We start from the raw sequence: 19,079 nt of genomic DNA, 5'->3' as shown, positions 1-19,079 counted from the left end.
TTTCCGTGGCTGGATGATTCTGTCACGATCTGGTACAGGGATTCAAACGCAGAGCGGTAAGGTATCTCCAAGGTGTAGTTTATTTACAGTGCCAGTGCAATATATGTACAGTGAAGGGATCCAAAACTCCGGGGGAATCACAGGGTAACTCGCTCACGTCTTCTTCGCTCACACTCACACACGTTCCCGCAGCAGGGAGGTCGCAGGTCCCGGGGGGGGGGAAGGCAGGTCACCAACTAATCACAAATCACGAATATGAAGCACAAGAGCTGTGAGAACACTAACGTTAGGGGTACAATCATCCAGCGACGAGAGGATCTGTGTTCCAGCCTCAAATAGTGCTCCCGGTGATGATGGGTGAGTGTTGTCAGGTGTGTGTGTGGGCCAAGGGCAGGAGCCCACAGTGAGCTCCGCCCAGGCAGAGAGGGAGAGAACAGAAACAGCAATTGTAGCCTTGTGGGGCCGACCGGGCAGGCACGGAGACCATGACAGAAAGAGACCGGCCCAGTCTAGACTGTATGGATAAGTGGGTTGGGGGGTGGGAGCTGTAGTGATTATGTATTTATCAAATCTGTCCATTGAGAAAATCCAACAGTTATGTCTTTGTCCCAACTGCCCACCATGGTGTCTGCTGAGAGGTTTCCCCCCTCCTGCACCATTATTTTCTATAATAGCAACAGCTGTGTTCATGTATTGCTTGTTCAGTCCATTACTTTTCCTTAAAGCTTTCTTGAGCTAGTTCTTGTAGTTTAAGATATTTTTACTTTGCAATGGTTGTCTGTGGTTGGTTATAATTATGCTTTAATACTAAACAGTCTGTGCAGTAGAATGTGAAGTTTACGGTTTTTGTAGGTAGTTTAAGCTGAGTAGTCATGTGGAGTTCTTCCATTGGGGCAATTCTAGCCTTGAGTAAGTCTGCTTTTTATGGAAGAGATTTCTTAACAAAAATGGAATAGAAGATTTTTCCAGGATGGAGCAGGAGTAGCAGACTATAAAATGCTCTGTTTAAGACAAGGCAAGGCAAGGCAAATTTATTTGTATAGCACAATTCAACAACAAGGTGATTCAAAGTGCTTTACAGAGACATTAGAAACAAAAACAAATAAAAAGCATGATTTAAAATTGATTAAAACAAGCAAACAAACAAACTAACTAAACACACACATAACTGTGCCACTCTATCTATGACAAATCTCTTTAAATGTCTTCATGGTCTTCTACTGGTGATCCCCACCAGTTTTGGTGGCCTAATGACAGGAAGTAAGAGAACTGCTACTATCAGGTACTATTAGGCGAACTAAAATGTATATGTAAAACAGTAAAGACTATATACTGAATTCAAAATCCTGCTCCTCACATACAAGGTCTTAAATAATCAGGCCCCATCTTATCTTAATGACCTTGTAGTACCATATCACCCTATTAGAGCACTTCGCTCTCGCTCTGCAGGCCTACTTGTTGTTCCTAGAGTATTTAAAAGTAGAATGGGAGGCAGAGCCTTCAGTTTTCAGGCCCCTCTTCTGTCGAACCAGCTTCCAGTTTGGATTCAGGAGACAGACACTATCTCTACTTTCAAGATTAGGCTTCAAACTTTCCTTTTTGCTAAAGCATATAGTTAGGGCTGGACCAGGTGACCCTGAATCCTCCCTTAGTTATGCTGCAATAGGTGTAGACTGCCGGGGGATTCCCATGATGCATTGAGTTTCTTCTTCAGTCACCTTTCTCACTCACTATGTGTTAACAGACCTCTCTGCACTGAATCATACTTGTTATTAATCTCTGTCTCTTTTCCACAGCATGTCTTTATCCTGTCTTGGCACTGTATAACCAAAAATCAGCTTGATGAATACTCTGTTGTGAAAAGTAGCTCAATTTTTATTATTCTCTGTGACCATAATTTTAGTGATAAAGAAATGTGTTCACAGAGAGAGGAAGAGGAGCGGTGTTTGTGAGGAGGAGCAGCTGTCCTGCTGTGCTTTGTGTCAGGATGTCCTGAAGGATCCAGTCTCTACCAGCTGTGGACACTGGTTCTGCAGACAGTGCATCTCCTCATACTGGGACCAGTCTGCTTCATCAGGAGACTCGTCCTGTCCCCAGTGTGGAGAAAGATCCAGAACCAGAGCTGGACTGCAGACAGCCAGTCAGAGCAGCTGTGTACAAAGTAAGACTGAATATCTGTCTGCTGTTTCCCTTTCCTTCTCTCACCCCAACCAATCACAGCAGATGGCCCCGCCCCTCCCTGAGCCTGGTTCTGTCGGAGGTTTCTTCCTGTTAAAAGGGAGTTTTTCCTTCCCACTGTCGCCAAAGCGCTGCTCATAAGGGGTCATATGGTGTTGGGTTTTTCTCTGTATCTATTATTGCAGGATCTACTGTACAATATAAAGCGCCTTGAGGTGACTGTTGTTGGGATTTGGCGCTGTATAAATAAAATAAAATTTAATTGAATTGATGAACTCAATTCTGAAAACTGGACTTCTTGTGTTGTTCAGACATTGAAGAGTTTTCTTTCTCTTTAGTCTCATTGTTTTTCTTTCTGTCAGCAGATGTTGGTCTGCAGGAGGTTTTAGATGAACATAAGATCAGTCTGAGGAGGAGATGTGAACGTGTGACTGAAGGAAGTGATGAAACAGGAAGTAGAACTCTCCTCAACAGGATCTACACTGAGCTCTACATCACAGAGGGACAGAGTGAAGAGGTTCATACCCAACATGAGGTGAGGCAGCTGGAGACAGCTTCCAAGATGGACGCCCTCCATGACGCTCCAATCAGGTGCCAGGACATCTTTAAAGCCTTACCTGACCAACAGAGACCCATCAGAGTGGTTCTGACCAACGGCGTGGCTGGTGTTGGAAAAACCTTCTCAGTGCAGAAGTTCACTCTGGACTGGGCAGAGGGCTTGGAGAACCAACATATCAGTGTGGTGGTTCTGCTTTCATTCAGGGAGCTGAACCTGATCAGAGATGAGCAGTACAGTCTTCTGGAGCTGCTCCATGTTTTCCATCCAACATTACAGAAGGTCACAGCAGAGAAGCTGGCTGTCTCTCAGCTTTTGTTCATCTTTGACGGCCTGGATGAAAGCAGACTTTCATTGGATTTCACCAACAGGAAGCTGCTGTCTGATGTCACACAGAAGTCATCAGTCAGCCAGCTGCTGACAAACCTCATCCACGGGAATCTGCTTCCCTCGGCTCTCGTCTGGATAACTTCCCGACCCGCAGCAGCCAATCAGATCCCTCCTACATGTGTTGACAGGCTAACAGAAGTACGAGGCTTCACCGACGCCCAGAAGGAGGAGTACTTCAGGAGGAGATTCAGTGATGAAGAGCTGTCCAGCAGAATCATCTCCCACATGAAGACATCCAGGAGCCTCCACATCATGTGTAGAATCCCAGTCTTCTGCTGGATCACTGCTACAGTTCTGGAGCACATGTTGACTACAGAGCAGAGAGGAGAGCTGCCCAAGACCCTGACTGACATGTACTCACATTTCCTGCTGGTTCAGACAAAGAGGAAGAAGAACAAGTACCACGAGGGACGTGAGACGAGTCCACAGGAGCTGACGGAGGTTGACAGGGAAGTTCTTCTGAAGCTGGGGAGGCTGGCGTTTGAACATCTGGAGAAAGGAAACATCATGTTCTACCAAGAAGACCTGGAGCAGTGTGGTCTTGATGTCACGGAGGCCTCTGTGTACTCAGGAGTTTGTACAGAGATCTTCAAAAGAGACTGTGTGATCTTCCAGAAACCAGTCTACTGCTTTGTTCATCTGAGCATTCAGGAGTTTCTGGCTGCAGTATACATGTTCCACTGTCTCACCAACAGGAAGACAGAGGTGCTGGAAGCCTTCCTTGGAGAAAAGTACAGTGGGTCATCTCTGGATGATTTCCTTAAACGAGCCATGGAAAAATCCCTCCAGAGTAAAAATGGCCACCTGGACCTGTTTGTCCGCTTCCTTCATGGCCTCTCTCTGGAGTCCAACCAGAGACTCTTAGGAGGTCTGCTGGGTCAGACAGAGAGCAGTCCAGGAACCATTCAGAGAGTCATTAACAATCTTAAGGAGATGAACAGTGATGAAATTTCTCCTGACAGAAGCATCAACATCTTCCACTGTCTGGTAGAGATGAACGACCTCTCAGTACATCAGGAGATCCAAGTATTCTTGAAGTCAGCTAACAGATCAGAAAAGAAACTCTCTGAGATCCACTGCTCAGCTCTGGCCTTCATGCTGCAGATGTCAGAGGAGGTTCTGGATGAGTTAGACCTAAACAAGTTCAAAGCATCATTGGATGGGCGACTGAGACTTTTTCCAGTTGTGAGGAATTGCAGAAAGGCTCGGTGAGACCAAGTCATTATTCAGTATTATTCTTCATTGTTGATTTGTGGTTTTAGTTTTTCATGTAACACGAAATTATTCTTCTTATTATTTTTGGCTTTGTATTTTAGATATTGGTCATTAATTATTTTATATACTTTTGTATTTGGACACTGAAAAAGTTCTATCACGCCATTTAAAAAACAATGGGGTCAGAGTTATGGAACACTACAACTAGACCTACTACACCTTGTACCTTGGTAATGGAAATTAATGATGGCTGTGCTGCTCAGTTTACAGGAGATAATTTTAACTTAAATGCAAAAGTTTCCATAAGCTCTGCCTGTAGACTAAATATCCATCCATCCATCCATTCATTTTCTTCCGCTTATCCAGGGTCGGGTCGCGGGGGTAGCAGCCCAAGCAGAGAGGCCCAGACCTCCCTCTCCCCAGCCACCTCCTCCAGCTTATCCAGGGGAACACCAAGGCGTTCCTAGGCCAGCCGAGAGACATAATCTCTCCAGCGTGTCCTGGGTCTGCCCCAGGGCCTCCTCCCGGTGGGACATGCCCGGAAATCATCGCCCAAGAGGTGGCCAGGAGGCATCCTTGTCAGATACCCGAACCACCTCAGCTGGCTCCTTTCGATGTGGAGGAGCAGTGGCTCTACTCTGAGCCCCTCCCGAACGGCTGAACTTCTCACCCTATCTCTAAGGGAGAGGCCAGCCACCCTTCGGAGGAAGCCCATTTCCGTCGCTTGTATTCGCGATCTCGTTCTTTCGGTCACTACCCACAGCTCGTGGTCATGGGTGAGGGTAGGGACGTAGATAGACCGGTAAATTGAGAGCTCTGCTTTTACACCCAGCTCTCTCTTCACCACAGCGTCCGCATCACTGCAGCTGCTGCACCAATCCGTCTGTCAATCTCCTGCTCCCTTCTCCCGTCACTCGTGAACAAGACCCCGAGATACTTAAACTCCTCCACTTGGGGCAGGGTCTCGTCCTTGACCCGGAGTGGGCACTCCAACCTTTTCTGGCTGAGGACCATGGCCTCAGATTTGGAGGTGCTGATTCTCGTTCCCACCGCTTCACACTCGGCTGTGAACCGTTTCAAGGCGAGCTGGAGGCCATCACCTGATGAAGCCAACAGGACCACATCATCTGCAAAAAGCAGAGAAGTGAAAGTCTTCCGCCACTTGGCTATGCCTAGAAAGTCTGTCCATACAAATTATGAACAGAATCGGTGACAAAGGGCAGCCCTGGCGGAGCCCATCACCCACCAGGAACAAGTCCGACTTATTGCCGGCTATGCAGACCAAGCTCTTGCAAAGGTCGTATAAGGACTGAATGGCCCGTAGCAATGGGCCAGACACCCCATGCTCCCAGAGCACCCCCCCCACAGGACCCCCCGAATGCTTTCTCCAAGTTCACAAAGCACACGTAGACTGGTTGGGCAAACTCCCATGCAGACTAAATACCTGATGATTAATTTCTGCTAGTTTTTTTTTGATCCACCAATTGCCATTTGCTAGATGTGTACATTCTATCACCATTTGCTAGTTCATAAAAATATGCCCATAATTAAAAAAAAAAGCCTTCCTTTAGCTTCACAAATCAACAAATGAATGAAACATCTTTACTGACACCGCACATGTTATAGCTTTACCATCTCAAAGACTAATTGCAGACACACACTAAGGGATGACTGACATGTATGTGTTTAATACTTTAGTGCTCTTGAAGTGCAACTTTTCATGTGCTAGCCAATCGAGTGATGTTGTACAATAAATTATTCCAGGAGAGTTGGAAAGTTCAGCATCAAAATAAAGATGAGTTTTTCTTTTTAGTGATATACATGAACAAGCTAGTAACATGCACTAGCTTGAACCTCACTTGAGATAGCTTGGTTCATGTCAGTCGACTTAATTGTAAGTAAGTAATTGGTTGACCCAATATTCTCAAAGACAGTGAACGGTTATTAAATTTCTACTGACAGAAGCATTAACATATTGCACTGTCCGGTGGAGATTAACAAATTCTAAGTGTATTTGGAGAGTGAAGTGTTCTTGAAATCAGCTAACAGATCAGAGAAGAAACTCTCTGAGATCCACTCCTTACAGTTTGTGGATCACAATATGATAGCTAATATTAGTTATCATAAAATTAGTTCATAGCCAGAGCTTGTGCCTGTATGTATGTATGCCTTGAAAAGCGCTATATAGATCCAATCCAATCCATTATTATTATTATTATTATTATTATTATTATTATTATTATTATTATTATTATTATTATACTATATTGCCAAAAGTATTCACTTCAAATGCATATGAACTTGACTGGCATCCTTAACCCATAGGGTTTAATATAATGTCAGCAAGACCTTTGCAGGTATAATTGCTTTAACTCTTCTAAGAAGGCTTTCCACAAGGCTTAGCAGTGTGTTTATGGGAATTTTTGACCATTCTTCCACAGAAGCACATTTGTTAGACACTGATGTTGGACAAGAAGGCCTGGCTCCCAGTCTGCACTCTAATTCATCCCAAACATGTTCTTTAAGGTTAAGGTCAGAAATTTGTGCAGGCCAGTCAATGTCTTCCATACCAAACTTGCTCATTCATGTCTTTATGGACCTTACTTTGTGCACTGGCGTGCACTGTGAGTACAGAATGGGGCCATTACCAAACTGTTCCCACAATGCTGGAAGAATGAAATTCTCCAAAATGTCTTGGCATGCTTAAGCTTACTGGAACTAAGGCTCTGAGCCCATAACCCCCCTCCACCAAACGTTAAACTTGGCACATTGTAGTCAGACAAGTACTGTTTACCTGGCAACCACCAAACCCAGACTTATCCATTGGACTGCCGGATGGATACGCGTGATTCGTCTATATTGCTTGAGAGTCCAATAGCAGAGTACTTTACAACACTGCATCTTAGATGCATTTGCTCAGCCATGAAAAACAATTCCATGAAGCTCTCTTAGCTGTGTTTTTGAGCTATTTTGAAGGCCACATGAAGTTTGGAGGTCTGCAGTGATTGACTGCAGAAAGTTGGCGACCTGCACTATGCGTTTCAGCATTCCTTAACCCTGCTCTTGGATTTTATGTAGTCTATACTCTGTGGCTGATTTGACTACATTCCCAAATGCTTTCACTTAGTGAGAAATTTTCACAATTGGACTTGCTCATCAGGTGGCATTCAATCACCACACATTGGAATTATAATCACAATACCTGGAATTCACAGAGCTCCTGAGAAGAACCTATTCTTTCACAAATATTTGTAGTAGCAGTACGCATGCCTGGGTGCTGGACTTTATACACCTGTGGCCATTAGTGATGGGTCAGTCGTGAACGAAATGGCTCTTAGAACCGGCTCTTTGACGTGAACAACGCGAGCCGGCTCCTTATCGCGTCACATTAGAAAGGTATAGTAATCATCCACAACTATTTTCAGTTGCGGATGATAAAGGATTCAGAAAGTTTATTCATGCAGGTCCATATGACAGAGAATATGCATGTTCTTTTTGTTTTCATATTATAATTTTTATTTAATTGTGTTGTGGTTTGCAGTGTTTTGTGTTGTTTCACTTTAAATTTGTAAAAGGAAAAAGCTGAAAATTTAAATAGTTAAAAGTTGAAATATGAATAGTTGATTTTTGTATTATATGATTTATTTATTACATTTTATGTGGAGTGAATAAATAAAAGTATATTTACGGTGGCCCCTACAGACAAAGCACATACAAACTTCGAAACACGTACGAACTCTGAAGCACGTACAAACTCCAAAACACGTAAAAACACGTAAAAACTCCAAAACACGTAAAAACTCCAAAACACGTAAAAACTCCAAAACACGTAAAAACACGTGCAAACTCCGAAGCACGCACAAACTCCAAAACACGTGAAAACTCAGAATCACATAAAAACTCAAAACACGTACAAAAGACAACAGAAGTGCTCCAGGATGCTAGGGGGCAGTGTTGAACTTTTGTTACCTAGTGGCTACACAAGCCAGCAAGTACCAATGACCGGATTTGGTGTGTGGTAATAACAGGTAAATGAACGAAATTTTTTTTTAAATTATTTGACTATATATGAATGCTTGTGTATATATACACAAACAATACACATATGCTTTCATGCTTTCAATTGTGTAATTTAAGTGATCTAGGTAGCTCTGTTTTGGAAGTTCAGTTCATGCTAGAAATGTGTTTTGGAGTTTGTATGTGCTTTTTGGAGTTTGTACGTGTTTTGTCTCTAGGGGCCACCGCATATATTTATATATAAACATATATAAATAAAACCACTTTTTTGTTACATTAGTAATTCCTTTTGTGCATAATTTTATATTGTTGTTAATAATAAATAAATTAAAGCAACAAAACAACCTGAAGAGCCGGTTCGGAGCCGAAAGAGCCGGCTCTTTTTAGTGAGCCGAGCCGAAAGAGCCGGTTCTCTAAAAAGAGCCGGAAATCCCATCACTAGTGGCCATGGAAGTAATTGGAATACTTGAAGTCAATGATTTGGATGGATGAGTGAATACTTTTAGCAATATGGTGTATGTTAAATTATCTTCTGCTTTGAAATTTGTGTATTTACAACTTTGTGTGGAAAGAAAATGCACTGTACTTACAGAGAGATAGTAGTGTTTATGCATTTAACCAGGACAGCTAAGCACAAATAGTACCAGCATCGGAATAGCAGTCATGATATACCGATCTGCTGAAAAAGAAAGGGAGTTGAATTCAATGTACCCTTATTTATTCCTGAACTAACTGGCAGTGAGCAAACTCTGAAAACATTAGACAATATTGGACTCTTGCTTTGTATAAACATTAGAAAATAACAGAATCATTCTTGTGTCTCGTGTCAAACACCTGAACATGATCAGAGTTGAACCATAGATGTAAAGAGCAGATGTTCATTAGATTATGGTGGCAGAAAGTTTTGTTGTCATATGTCTTGTGCGTTTACAATAACTCATTTATATATTCTCTAATCACAGACTGACTCATTGTGTACTCTCAGACGCTCACTGTGAGGTTGTGGCCTCAGCTCTGAAGTCTAACCCCTCTCATCTAACAGAGCTGGACATGAGTAAAAACAACCTGGAGGATTCAGGGGTGAAACTGCTCTCAGCTGGACTGGAGAGTCCAAACTGTCAGCTGAAGACTCTGAGGTCAGTTCACTGACTTCAGCTGTTTTTTGTTTGTTTGTATATTTCAGATAATATGAAACAATATTTATTTTTAAAATGTTCATGATTTTCCGTAACACAAATCTGAAGACATTTCAGTGCATCTAAAAAATTTTATGTCTTTCTTAGTGACCAAACATATGTTTTTCCTTTTGGCTCCAAGTAGAACTTAAAGATATGAAAAGAGATTAACTAACCACTGACACAAGTTGAAATGTTTGACGGGACAGTTTTTAAGCCTCCAAAGGTTTATGTTGTGCTCCATCAGTTAGTGAAGATGAAGTCAGGATGTGAATGAGGCTTTTGACAATCTAATGATAGCAGATAAAGGCAGGCTGCTTAGACTGCGCATCTGTATAAATATATATTTAGAGACATGGCTCAAATAGAATATAGAAAGATGAATGCAAAAGCTAATAAAGGTACAGTTAGGAGCTCTTTCTCAGATGACTGTGTTTGAGTTGTGAAATTGTGCATATATTGCATGAAGAAATATTTGATGAGTAAGAAATATGAAAGTTTAAACAGCACCGCAAACATATACAGTGGGGCAAAAAAGTATTTAGTCAGCCACCGATTGTGCAAGTTCCCCCACTTAAAATGATGACAGAGGTCAGTAATTTGCACCAGAGGTACACTTCAACTGTGAGAGACAGAATGTGAAAAAAAAATCCATGAATCCACATGGTAGGATTTGTAAAGAATTTATTCGTAAATCAGGGTGGAAAATAAGTATTTGGTCACCTCAAACATGGAAAATCTCTGGCTCTCACAGACCTGTAACGTCTCTGTAAGAAGCTTTTCTGTCCCCCACTCGTTACCTGTATGAATGGCACCTGTTTGAACTCATCATCTGTATAAAAGACACCTGTCCACAGCCTCAAACAGTCAGACTCCAAACTCCACCATGGCCAAGACCAAAGAGCTTTGGAAGGACACCAGGAAAAGTATTGTAGACCTGCACCAGACTGGGAAGAGTGAATCTACAATAGGCAAGCAGCTTGGTGTGAAGAAATCAACTGTGGGAGCAATCATCAGAAAATGGAAGACATACAAGACCACTGATAATCTCCCTCGATCTGGGGCTCCACGCAAGATCTCATCCCGTGGGGTCAAAATGATCATGAGAACGGTGAGCAAAGATCCCAGAACCACACGGGGGGACCTGGTGAATGACCTGCAGAGAGCTGGGACCAAAGTAACAAAGGTCACCATCAGTAACACACTACAACGGCAGGGAATCAAATCCCGCAGTGCCAGACGTGTTCCGCTGCTGAAGCCAGTGCATGTCCAGGCCCGTCTGAAGTTTGCCAGAGAGCACATGGATGATACAGCAGAGGATTGGGAGAATGTCATGTGGTCAGATGAAACCAAAGTAGAACTTTTTGGTATAAACTCAACTCGTCGTGTTTGGAGGAAGAAGAATACTGAGTTGCATCCCAAGAACACCATACCTACTGTGAAGCATGGGGGTGGAAACATCATGCTATGGGGCTGTTTTTCTGCCAAGGGGACAGGACGACTGATCCGTGTTAAGGACAGAATGAATGGGGCCATGTATCGTGAGATTTTGAGCCAAAACCTCCTTCCATCAGTGAGAACTTTGAAGATGAAACGAGGCTGGGTCTTCCAACATGACAATGATCCAAAACACACCACCCGGGCAACAAAGGAGTGGCTCCGTAAGAAGCATTTGAAAGTCCTGGAGTGGCCTAGCCAGTCTCCAGACCTCAACCCCATAGAAAATCTGTGGCGGGAGTTGAAAGTCCGTGTTGCTCGGCGACAGCCCCAAAACATCACTGCTCTCGAGAAGATCTGCATGGAGGAATGGGCCAAAATACCAGCTACTGTGTGTGCAAACCTGGTAAAGACCTATAGTAAACGTTTGACCTCTGTTATTGCCAACAAAGGTTATGTTACAAAGTACTGAGTTGTATTTTTGTTATTGACCAAATACTTATTTTCCACCCTGATTTACGAATAAATTCTTTACAAATCCTACCATGTGGATTCATGGATTTTTTTTTCCACATTCTGTCTCTCACAGTTGAAGTGTACCTCTGGTGCAAATTACTGACCTCTGTCATCATTTTAAGTGGGGGAACTTGCACAATCGGTGGCTGACTAAATACTTTTTTGCCCCACTGTATATATGTTGTGTTACTGCTGCTCATTTAAAACTGACAAGATGTACAAGTCATTTACAAAGCCAGCAGGCTCTGACTACAAAGATTTGAGAAAGTCAAGTATTAAATCAAATATGACTGAAAGTACTCATTGAGATGTTCAAATGTATTGTAAATGTATTGTATCTATAACTAGTGAGTCCTGGCAGTCTGACCTACCTGCTGTTTGTGTCTAAGAAGGAGACAAGTGGAATGGTGATTGGTAATAGCAGAATGATTTACGATGCGTGCATTGTTTGTTGGAAATAATAAGAACATTTGATAAGAACATATAAGAATGAATCACAAATTATTTTGTCTATATGTTTTGTTCTTTATTCAGATTGAAGGACTGCTGGTTGTCAGTTAACAGCTGTGAGTCTCTGCTGTCTGCTCTGGATTCCAGTCCTTCCCATCTGAGAGAACTTGACCTGAGTAAAAACCATCTGCATGATTTACATGTGAAACAACTGTGTGGTTTTCTGGAGAGTCCACACTGTAGACTGGAGACTCTGAGGTTAATCACCATGTTTAACTTTTTGTGCTAGGATGAATATAATGTGAAAGCTGTGGTCACACTAAATTCAAAGTCCACCCTGGGGATCTTCATGTTAAAGTCCATTCTCTTCTTTAGTTGTTTAGTTCATTCACTGAAGCAAAAACCTAAAATAATTGTTCTCAACTTATGACCCAACTTAGCCTGCTATGGCTCCTGAACTTTATTAATTCAGAGAGGGCTCCCTGATTAACTGTATACTGTTCTTTCAGTTCTAAGTGCATAACAGGTTTGACATTAACCACTGAATTATTCATTGTATAGTTCATATAATTATGATTGACAGAAAACTATTTTGAATAGTTAAAGATTTTGATTATTTTCAGCAAAGAAAATACGAAAAATGCCATTGGCTTAAGCTTCAGTTTGAAAATATGTTATGTTGGTATCTTAATTGAACAGTAAACTCCATATCTTTGGCTTTGGAGAGATGGCCATGCAAAACAGCACATTTAAGGCAAGAGGACAGACAAAAAACACCTGTTCTGTGAATTCAGCTATCAAGGTTAAGTCACAGAGTATTTCTCCTAGCTTATTTCTTCCACTGAGGAAGCTATCAGTCTGAGCACTGCAACATGCTTTAAACAGAGAGGTTGGAGCTTATATAACATAAGACACTGACATAATTTTTTTAATTCGGTTTGGATTTATTTAGCATCATGAGATATGTAAAACAACAAAACAGAATCCTCTTTATCATCTACAATACAAAGCTGTTCTGACATGAAATAGTAAATATATTATAAATATACAATAAATATAAAACAGCGGGGAAGAGGAACAGTGATGAAGGGCAAAAACCAACAAAAGCAGACAAAAAATACATATATCAATCACCTGGATCACCTGTTGAGAAAGAAAAAAGAGAAAACAACCAAAAAAGACAGAACAATACAATAAAGAACGTCATTGCAATGATCTATGTGAATATAACAGTAAATACTAAATGTTAAACATTGTTGTGCAACACGTAAGATCGACAGAACACAGTGTGCTTTGAGGTAGCAGCCAAAAAGGGTGTAGTTTGTGTCTGTGAGCAACCGTGTGTAACCTGTGAGCATGAGCGCCCTTGTATTTAAAAGGTTCCTTCATGTAACGATCTCTTAGAGGGTGTGTGTGTGTGGGGGGGGGGGGCATAGCCCTGTCCTCCAGGGCATGAAGCAGGTATGGAGGAGATCCAGGCTCCAGACATCCAGAGGCCCTCAGAGCACAAGAGAACAAGGAAGACCAATGGAGGGGCAACCTTGCCACTCTCCCGGAAAGAGCTGAGGAGAGCCCCAGATGAGGGGTTACTCAGCATCCCCGGAGCAGAAGCCAGGGGGGGTTGCAGTGACGCGCCCGTGAGCTTCGCCGGCAGCCAGCTGTGCCTGAGTGACCAAGCTCCAGGCAGAGAGGCTGAGGGCACCCCACCTCCAAAGGGGCCCGAGCGAGCCCCAGGTTCCAGGACCTGATAAGCAGCCACCAGGAGTGAGCCGGTGCGTACCCGGACACCCATCCCTGGACACAAAGAACCACCAATGCACTCATGTCTGAGACCCTGTACACACAATCACACTCCCCAAGCGTACTCTATACCCCAGGTCTAGGTACCCTTGCCCCTGGAGGGGGAAACTGCACCCAGACCCAGGTAGTGTTACCGTCTTCCCTGGGGTGGAGAAAAGCAGACCGCCCCGACTCCGCAGCAGCAGGGAGGCCCCACATTTCAGACCCCAATCGGACGTCCAACTCCTCCTCCCAGCCCCCCCGCCCCAACAGGCAACAGAGAATGTGGGTGTGTGAAGACTCCAAAGGAAGCTAACAAACTCTTAAATTATTATTAGACTCATTATTAGACTCAGTTGTCTTCTCTCAAACTGTAACATATCACAGAAACTGAAGAATTAACATTATTTAATTTAAGAACCCCGCCTTTGTCTGTATAACAGCTTAGTCCAGCTGTTATACAGCTGCACTGTCATTCTTCCATGCTCAGCCCACTTTCCTGTCTGCTTTTCACACCTCCCTATCAGTAAAGGCAGAAATGCAGAAAAATCTCAGACAGTTTTTTTTTCCTGTATAATGTTATTAAAATTAAAAACATGTCTGAGAGTTTGAGTGCTTCTGACAGAATCGTCTTGGTTTTATTTATTTATTTATTTTACTAAACCTCTTCTTACACAGAAAAATGTTCTGCATAATGAATTGTTTGTTTTTATTCAGACTGGGAGGCTGCCGTTTGTCAGAGAGCAACTGTACCTCTCTAGTGTCAGCGCTGAAATCCAACCCCTCACATCTAAGAGAACTAGACCTGAGCTCTAATGACAACATGCAGGATTCAGGAGTAAAGCAGCTGTGTGGTTTTCTGGAGAATCCACACTGTCGACTGGAGACTCTGAGGTTGGACATCATGTTTTAGTTGTGCTGAGATGAATATGATGCGAAAATTTGCACTAAATTGGAGATGCAATTTAGAATGATCAATTCATAATTATGTCTGAACATATTACAAAACACTGAATAAGTTCAAACAACGGTTTTGGTTACATTGTTTTTTGTTTCCAATTGTATTCAGATTGGAACGCTGCAGTTTGTCAGAGATCAGCTGTGCTGCTCTTGTCTCAACTCCTATATCCACACCCTCCCATCTGAAACATCTGGACCTGAGTGAAAACAGGAACCTGCAGGATTCAGGTGTGGAGCTGCTGTGTGGTTTTCTGGAGAGTCCACACAGTATACTGGAGACTCTGAGGTCAGACACAGTGTTTTAGTTTTGTGCCAAGATGAATATGATGTGAAAATTGTGCTGACACTAAACTAAAATGATAGGGCTGATATTATACTGATCCATACTGAGCATCTGGAGCATATGGTGTATGGACGATCTGATATCCTCGTGTTGGCGTTGTTCCCTCGTCATCAATACAACAATAATGTTGTTCCAGGTTCAACATTACAAGTGACCAATCACCTTCTCCTGACATCATCTGCGACCTCGAAAAAAACAAACACCTTCAAAAAATCTACTTCACTTGCGAGAAGAGAAACCGCCTCTGTAAGGACAATATGTATAATGCTTACCGTTTATTAAAGAAAAGTATCCTGAAATTCAAAGAAATCAAGTTCCTGTATCGGCGGACAGAAGCGGTTGTGAATTAGATTTTTTTAAGGTGGTATTTTTCAAAGGCACAAAAGGGGGACGTCACAACAATGTGATTGGTCACTTGCAATGTTGAACCTGGAACAACATTTATTATGATGATGTGGGAACAACACCGACACGAGGATATCAGATCATCCTATGGGGACATAGTTGTTAGGTTTTGTATTGTTGATTGTCATTTATGCTTAGAAATATCTGCTCATATATGCTTAGAGTTTTATAATTAGTTGTAGATTGGTAGAGGTTTGATCCTTGATAGTCTGCAAACTTTGTGCGCATTAGAGAGCACTCTGGGAGCATGGGAGAGGTCGTACCTTCTCTTATTGTTTTATGGTAGGATAAACGTGGCTATATCTGTTTTAGGCTAAGTGCCTTTTGTTTAGATGAACCGCTGGACTTCCAGACCAGCAGGTTTAGGGAAGTCATTTATGGGGTCACACTCTGACCCCACCCACCCACACACACACACACACACACACACACACACACACTTACACAATGCACAGACAAGGTACTCTTTGTTTGTATGTAGACGTCATATGTTAATGAAGCTATGCATATTCATGTAACCTCAATAAAAGAGCAGTGTTACGGGGGAGCGGACGAGAGCGACTGGGGTCAAGCGAAGGAACGGCGTTTGTCCGGTTCTCTCCCGTGCATGAGAAACATGAAGAACTTTGCCTACTTCGTGTCTTGCTTGCTGTGTAATCATATTGTCTTCAACGTTCCAGCGAATAGGTTCAAGCTACAAACCTATCAATAGTCTTCTATTATTTATTGCAGCAGAACAATGTTGAGATTTGAAAAGTTAAAACAATGATACTCTTGATAACTTGTGGCTCACAGTGTGTATCCAGCCTGCCAAAGGGTTCTAACTTGCCTGCTGACCGTTCCTATCTCAGAGAGAGTTGACATTGATTGATTGTGCATTGTTTTTACTCACAGTTAGCATAAGACATTGCAGCATAACTCTTCATAAAATGTACTTTGTGACAAAGCCAGACTTCAGGAACATGAGGGTAAATAAGTAGGATGGTAACCTTCCATAAAAATCTTCTATGGATAATACTTGGTAAATATCCAGAAAACTTCACTTAACATTTAAATCTATCGGACATTTAAATAAAACCAAAAATCATGTTTAACAAGAAAACATTCCGTATTAAAACAGCTGTTTGGGGTTTCTGCTCTCTAATCTTCTGCATCAAGGTTATCAAAGACTGAACGATTTCAAGAACTTTAACTAATAATATATATTTTTCTTTTTTCAGATTAAAGAACTGCAGGTTGTCAAAGATCAGCTGTTCTTATCTGGTCTCAGCTCTTGCTAAGTCCAACTCCTCCCATCTGAGAGAGCTTGATGTGAGCCACAACAACACACTATTGGATTCAGGAGTGAAGCAGCTGTGTGGTTTTCTAGGGAGTCCACACTGTAGACTGGAAACTCTGAGGTCAGTCACCATGTTTTAGCTGTGCTGAGACAAATATGTGAAAGCTGTGCTGACATTAAACTGCAGACATGTGGCTGACGTTATACTGAATCACAGTAAGAATCACAGCATGTGTAATAATTGCACATTTTCATTACCTTTATGCTTCTAAAAGGCATGCTGGGTAGCTACAGCTGTGAGAGGCGCAATTGCCACAGAACTCTCAAGAAAGGAAACATGGAAAGGAGGGTCAAGAAAAGAGGCCGGAACTAAGCTCAACTGCAACAGAGGAACCGTCCTCTAGACATTTTTTGTTTTTAAACCTCATATTCTCAGATAGGATTGTATTGGAATATTCCTGAGAATTACAAAAGAAACTGAAAGTCTGGTACAAAATAGAAAACTTCCAAAAATTCCTGAACTGAAGTCAGGGCTTTAAAAAAATGCCTAATTTTACTTAGTTTAAAATTAGTTTTACTAATTTATTACTGATAGTTATTTATTTTACTCGATAAAAAATGCAACGCTCCCATACCCACCCGTCTGACAACGAGCCAGCTATAACAACAGCTGGCTATAAGCTAATGCTGTGCCAGACAATGCTCAACTTCAGTGTTCTAAAAACACACACCCACCAATAAACAGTTTGATTGCATTCTCACATCATATGAGTGTTTATTTGCTAATTCTCTTGTCCAAAATGTTTCATTCTGTAAATTCTCTTCCAAATTCAACCAGAAGGTTGGAAACTTGGAGATTTATGATACAACCAGTTTCTAAAGATGTAACAAGTGGTGGAGCTGCAGACTTTTTTGGTTTGACTGTTTCAACCTGCATCCTTTTGGTTTGAGTTGTTTGAAGTTTCTGTTTTCTGAATTTTTACATTTTGTAACGTCTTCAGCCCCGAAAAGATCCCAAAGCTTTGTCTGATAAACGTACCTATTTTATTCTTTATCCAGACTGGGGAACTGTGGTTTGTCAGAAATCAGCTGTGATTATCTGGCCTCAACTCTAAAGTCCAGACCCTCTCATCTAAGAGAACTTGACCTAAGTGGCAATAAAAATCTGCAGGATTCTGGAGTAGAGCAGCTGTGTGGTTTTCTGGAGAGCCCACACTGTCGACTGGAGACTTTGAGGTCAGACACAGTTGTGATGCAACATAATATCCAATATTATAAGGGTAAAGCCAAGGATCTTCAGTCACTGTAGCATGTTGATGCTTTAAATCAGATTCAGACAATGCTGTTGACATTGATGTACTTTCTGTACCTTTCTAGCTACAGTTTTAGATAACATCTGTCTCTGTTTGGAGTTCAAAGATGATGAGGACAAGGGGGTGTCCAAATTCATGGGCTGCATCCTCTTGAGGCCGCATTTGTAGGCCGATTACGTCACAGCGATGCGACGAAGGCTGTCCAAATTCTTGGCTCCGACAAATGCAGCCAACAAATGCATCCTCCTTTCCCCCGAATTTAAAGGATGGGTCGGGTGTGTCCTTCGTGGCCCACCATATCCCAGAATTCATAGCGTGGCCCAGCCAAACTCCAGTTTCCAACAATGGCGGCTGCTACTAAGTTTTAAAATTACTCTTATTAATCTTTCTTTTTTTTCTTTTTTTTCTGCCTGTCCCGTTTGGCTCTTTTGCATCAGAATTGTTGTCTAAAGGCAAAGAAAGATGCCCAACGGATTTACTTTACCAAATTGACCATCCCAGCCTTGCCGTAATGGTCCATTTGATTCACCTTTTATTGTTTATTTTATTTTCACTTGCTGAATACGGGACAGACTTGACTGGAGGAAAGAAGGGGAGAAAGAAAGAGGGAAAGAGAAACAGCTGAGAAGAGGGACGGGGGAGAAGGGCAAAAGACAAAAACCAACAGAACGGGCAGAGGAAAAAAAATGCATATATCAATCACCTGGATCACCTGCTGAGAAAGAAAAAAAGAAAACAAGCAGAAGAGAACAAGAGTAATAGAATAAACAATATCACAATGATATATGGGAATATGACAGTAAAGTCAGGACACTGGAGTTTACTCCAGTGTCCTGTTATATTTTAGATTGCAAGGAGCAGACGGCCGAGTTTATTAAACTCCACCGAGACAGCGGTGACGCAAATCTGAAGGCTGGACTGTCCCATTGCACTGCAGTTTACTTTCAGCCTACCCAACCTTCTGAGGACCCAGCCTTCGCGGTCTACGTGGGCCGGGTCCTCAGGAGGACGCAGCCTATGAATTTGGACACCCCTTAACCTTAGTTACTCTAGGCCAGAATAATAG

At 42.3% G+C, this 19,079-nt stretch overlaps 1 protein-coding gene across 1 annotated transcript in view; it reads left to right on the top strand.

Annotated features, from left to right (window-relative positions):
- Positions 1–19,079, top strand: part of LOC308385298 (NACHT, LRR and PYD domains-containing protein 12-like) — a gene marked incomplete at its 5' end in the record, with an annotated part of 48,935 nt that overhangs the window by 9,826 nt on the left and 20,030 nt on the right. The window contains 8 exons of the mRNA XM_080864138.1: positions 1,926–2,140; positions 2,541–4,332; positions 9,319–9,492; positions 12,019–12,192; positions 14,431–14,607; positions 14,783–14,959; positions 16,642–16,821; positions 17,760–17,936. Coding sequence (XP_080720264.1) covers positions 1,926–2,140; positions 2,541–4,332; positions 9,319–9,492; positions 12,019–12,192; positions 14,431–14,607; positions 14,783–14,959; positions 16,642–16,821; positions 17,760–17,936 — 3,066 coding nt within the window. The remainder of the gene's footprint in view (positions 1–1,925; positions 2,141–2,540; positions 4,333–9,318; positions 9,493–12,018; positions 12,193–14,430; positions 14,608–14,782; positions 14,960–16,641; positions 16,822–17,759; positions 17,937–19,079) is intronic.

The sequence above is a fragment of the Rhamphochromis sp. 'chilingali' genome (genome assembly GCF_963969265.1).
Source record: "Rhamphochromis sp. 'chilingali' genome assembly, chromosome: 18".
Classification (NCBI taxonomy): domain Eukaryota; kingdom Metazoa; phylum Chordata; class Actinopteri; order Cichliformes; family Cichlidae; genus Rhamphochromis; species Rhamphochromis sp. 'chilingali'.
Note: the sequence above shows the minus strand (reverse complement) of the source record. Positions and strands in the feature narration are given on the sequence as shown.